The sequence below is a fragment of the Buceros rhinoceros genome, unplaced genomic scaffold (genome assembly GCF_000710305.1).
Source record: "Buceros rhinoceros silvestris isolate BGI_N320 unplaced genomic scaffold, ASM71030v1 scaffold6071, whole genome shotgun sequence".
NCBI lineage: Eukaryota > Metazoa > Chordata > Aves > Bucerotiformes > Bucerotidae > Buceros > Buceros rhinoceros.
In genome coordinates, this window is record NW_010393563.1 from 6573 (window position 1) to 10313 (window position 3741).

At 45.6% G+C, this 3741-nt stretch overlaps 1 protein-coding gene across 1 annotated transcript in view; it reads right to left on the reverse strand.

Annotated features, from left to right (window-relative positions):
• Positions 1-3239: 3239 nt before the first annotated feature.
• SNAP47 (synaptosomal-associated protein, 47kDa) overlaps positions 3240-3741 on the reverse strand; it is a 13472-nt gene continuing 12970 nt past the window's right edge. Inside the window, exon 4 of the mRNA XM_010144887.1 lies at positions 3240-3386. Within this exon, the coding sequence (XP_010143189.1) occupies positions 3240-3386 (147 nt within the window). The remainder of the gene's footprint in view (positions 3387-3741) is intronic.

The following is a 3741-nucleotide window of genomic DNA, read 5'->3' on the forward strand; positions in this document are numbered from 1 at the left end:
AGGGGTTTGGAACTGGATGATCTTTAAGGTACTTCCAACCCAAACCACTCTGTGATTCTTAGGAAACAGTAAAAAAATGCTGGAATCCTGAACTCAGGCTTCTTACTTCTGCTGTTGAACTACTTTAACCTCTCTGCTGCCAAGCCATTCAAGGGTTAAAATCCACTGGTTCAAAATTAAACCACTTGACAGAAGCCAGGCTGGACTTTTAAAGCATGAAGCAAACGCTTTTCCCCTTCAAACAGGAGGCAGCTTGAATCCAAGGTGCTTGTCTTGTCATCCGCGTGTCCTGGCTCGCATGCAGCCGGCTTTACCCTGACGCGGCAAAATCCCCCTCAGTGCCGGCACGGGCCCCCTGGGCTGGGCCGGGCGAGCACACTGCTGCCCCAGGGATGCCTCCAGCCAATTCTTCTCCCAAACTCTCTCCCCAGAGATAGGCTCTGACACTCACGAGCAGCTTTGCTCCATTTCCTTCTGGGAAGAGCACAGCAGCGGTTCCAGAATTGCTGGCTCTGGAAGCACGGGGGCTTTGGTTCAATTAGCTAATTGCCTGAGAAAAGCTCCTTACCCCGCTTGTCTGAGGATTGCAAAGTGCCTCGTTTATTACCAGCGTTGTGCTGATTCCTTCAGACCGGGGCGGAACCACATTGAAGACATTTCAAGTTCACTCACTGCTGCGTGAGCACATGCCGGATTATAAATCCACCACACGACACGGCACCATCCAGTTCTGTTCTGCAGGAGCTGAAAAACCGTCTCAAAATAAACACTTCTTTTTTTTTTTTGGTTAGAATCTCTTGTATTTGTTTTTTTCCTTATGACTCTGACATTCACCCACTTCACCGTCCGGCTGTGAACAGCCGATATCCCCATGGATAATATTCCACCAGTTCAAAATACTCACATTAATAAAAAAATAAACCCCCATCCTAAAGCCCAATCCTACTCCATTAAATTCTGCTCCACACTACGACAAGGGGGTGGACAGAGCATTTTTTACTGCAGCTTCTCAGCCAAGTGAACACAAGAGAGAAGATGGTTATTCCGGGATATTTAATAAGAATTAATTACAGAGTGAAAGTCCTCCGGGCACACGAAATGCAGCTCTAGAATAGGTCACTTCTCACGATCACAACTTTTAGCTTTAGCGTGGACATGGACTAACACAAACCACCTAATACTGAATCGGATGCAACAGCTAAACCCCACAACGATAAAAAATATGGCACAAAGGATGCTCGGCTAAACGAGGTGTAGGATTTGGCAACGCTGGGCTGGACGAATTCAGGTCCGAGCTTCGCCCCCAGTCAGCGCCAGGTGAATTAATTGTGTGCAAAGTATATTAAATTCATGAAGTAATTAGTAGTGTAAACAGTTTCCTTTCACAGTAAAATGACAGTGATTTGGGTGTCGGAAACAAACAGAACCCCAGATGATGTTTTATTTCACAGTACAGAGCGTATAGATTTATACGGAGAATCACCACAGTCAGCAGGTGGGTAAAGTGCATGCCAGAAACAACCTGGACTGTAAACGAGGAACTCTGACTCCAAGACTAACAAATTAATATGAATTAATACAAAATAAGGTAGAGGAAGAGCTTGGAAACAACCTACACCACGCGGTTTACTGTACTAGGCTGAAACAGGGAAGTTTCGCATCAACTCTCAGTGGAATAAACAGTTTGAAACTTCGCTAGTTAAAAATAGTGCACCGAAAGTGGTGTATTTGAAAGCAGTGTTTTAATATAAAAACACTTTAAAAAAAAAAGGCATATTACATCAGCTACTTTGAACTAAAACAGCTGGTGAAGTGTAGGAAGTGATGAAATGCGAGTTCTCTGCCACAGGTGATAGATAACGGATTACCTGGAGTCTCTCCTCCATAGTAACGAGTAAATTAGGAGGGGAAAAGGTCTCCAGTGTCCTGTAGCCTCGATGGAGCCACCTGTAAACTCCACAAAACCTGTTAGAAAACAACTGACAGAATTCCCTTTCCTTTTAGAAATACGGGGCTACAAGAAACCTTGAAATGCTTGGCCACCAGTTAGTGCAAACGAATAAAAGCCACGAGATGGATGGAGGTACCACCACTGTCAGTTGTTATAGAGATGCCTACAGCTCCCTCAGGCTGATGGAGACACTCAAAACCCACACGAGGCTCCACACGATTCAGGAAGTTCCCATTTAAAGGGAGGAAAATGAAGGGCAAAGGGACAAGACACCTCCCGCTAACACCCAGCAGAGCTGTGGCAGCCCACACCAACGTTGTTCTTGCTCCGAGGACGCTGAAAGCCATGTCAGACTATTACCAAAATATAAAAGTGAGGGATACGGTGGACTCCAAGAACGGAATCAATTCACCTGTGAAGAAAATCCCTTTCTCTGCTCCCAAATCAACTCCTTTTTAAAGGGGAAAAATAAACCCCACAATAATGATCATCGAAGATCAGCAGACCCTTAACTTCAAGACTTTTTAAGAGATTTAAGCAAGCAAAACACTTATGGGAAGGCAAAGAAAACTGCTCCAGAAGTAGAGGTCCCTACCAGTCCATGCACACGAATTCACCTCCTTCTCCTCATTTCCCCGGACATGGCGACAGGGAGCTGTGGCCACTCAGTCTTCGATACTCGTATAAAATTTCTGGGTGTATTAAAAGCATGATTGAAACCTATTAAAACTAATCGCTCAGGGAACACGAGGTTTTATCACCATCATTTGCTCACCTCAGCATTAACTTACCAAATAAAGCCTCGGTGACGTGCACTTGGACACCTGGCCCTTAGCTCAGCTATTCACTGGTTTAAAGACAGACCTTGAGAGAGAATTAATAGGCTGTAATCATCTAAAACACTCTCATATGCAGTTCATTCCTCCTCCGTTGCGGTAAAAATAAACCCCAAACCCTCTCAAAAGCAGCAACATAAAAAAAAGCACATAAAAATCGATGCAGGTTATATCACATCCCTTTGTATTTACAGGTTTTCAGTGGTAAAGAATCTGCTATCGTTGTTCCACCCCAATTAAAAGTCTTGGCCTTTTCAATCCTAAAACAGCCTTCAAACATCATCTCAGTCTGGAAACACTTTCAAAACCCTCAGGAACTCAACAGCAGCAGTAGTGTATTCCAGGCACTATTGCCAACACCTCTCGTGCCATCAAAGTGTCCCTTAAAGTACGTGAAAAACCACAGTTCCGTGACCCTCCTCTTCCTCACAACCCCATCCCCGCTGCAGGCGCTACGTCAGCTTCTTTATGCGGCGGTTCTGCTTGTCGATGTTCAGCGTCGCGCGGTCAACGGAGGTAGTGATGGAATCGAGAGCTTCGTCCTGTCTCTCCAGCTCAGCTTCGGTCTCCAAGGCGAGGCTCTTCAGTTTCTTTAGTATCTGCCAGAAGAAAAGATGGAGAGTTTTCAGTGATCAGCCACTGAGAAACCCACAGCAATTCATTATTTCATGGCTTTAAATGACCAAAGTATTTGCTGGAGTTTCCCCTGAAGGGAGCTGGTGGAAGGACACAGCTCTTGTTCTGATAAGCGGAACCAAGATGAACTAAACAATGAAGGAAAGACCAGAAAATTCGTATCTGAAAGGTTCAGGGTTATAAGGAATCACAGAAGCATCTCGGTTGAAAAAGCCCTTTCAGTTCCTCCAGTGCCCCCCGTTCCCCAGCACTGCCAGGTCCCCCCTGACCCCTGGCCCTCAGCACCACCTCCACACGGCTGGGAAACCCCTCCAGCCA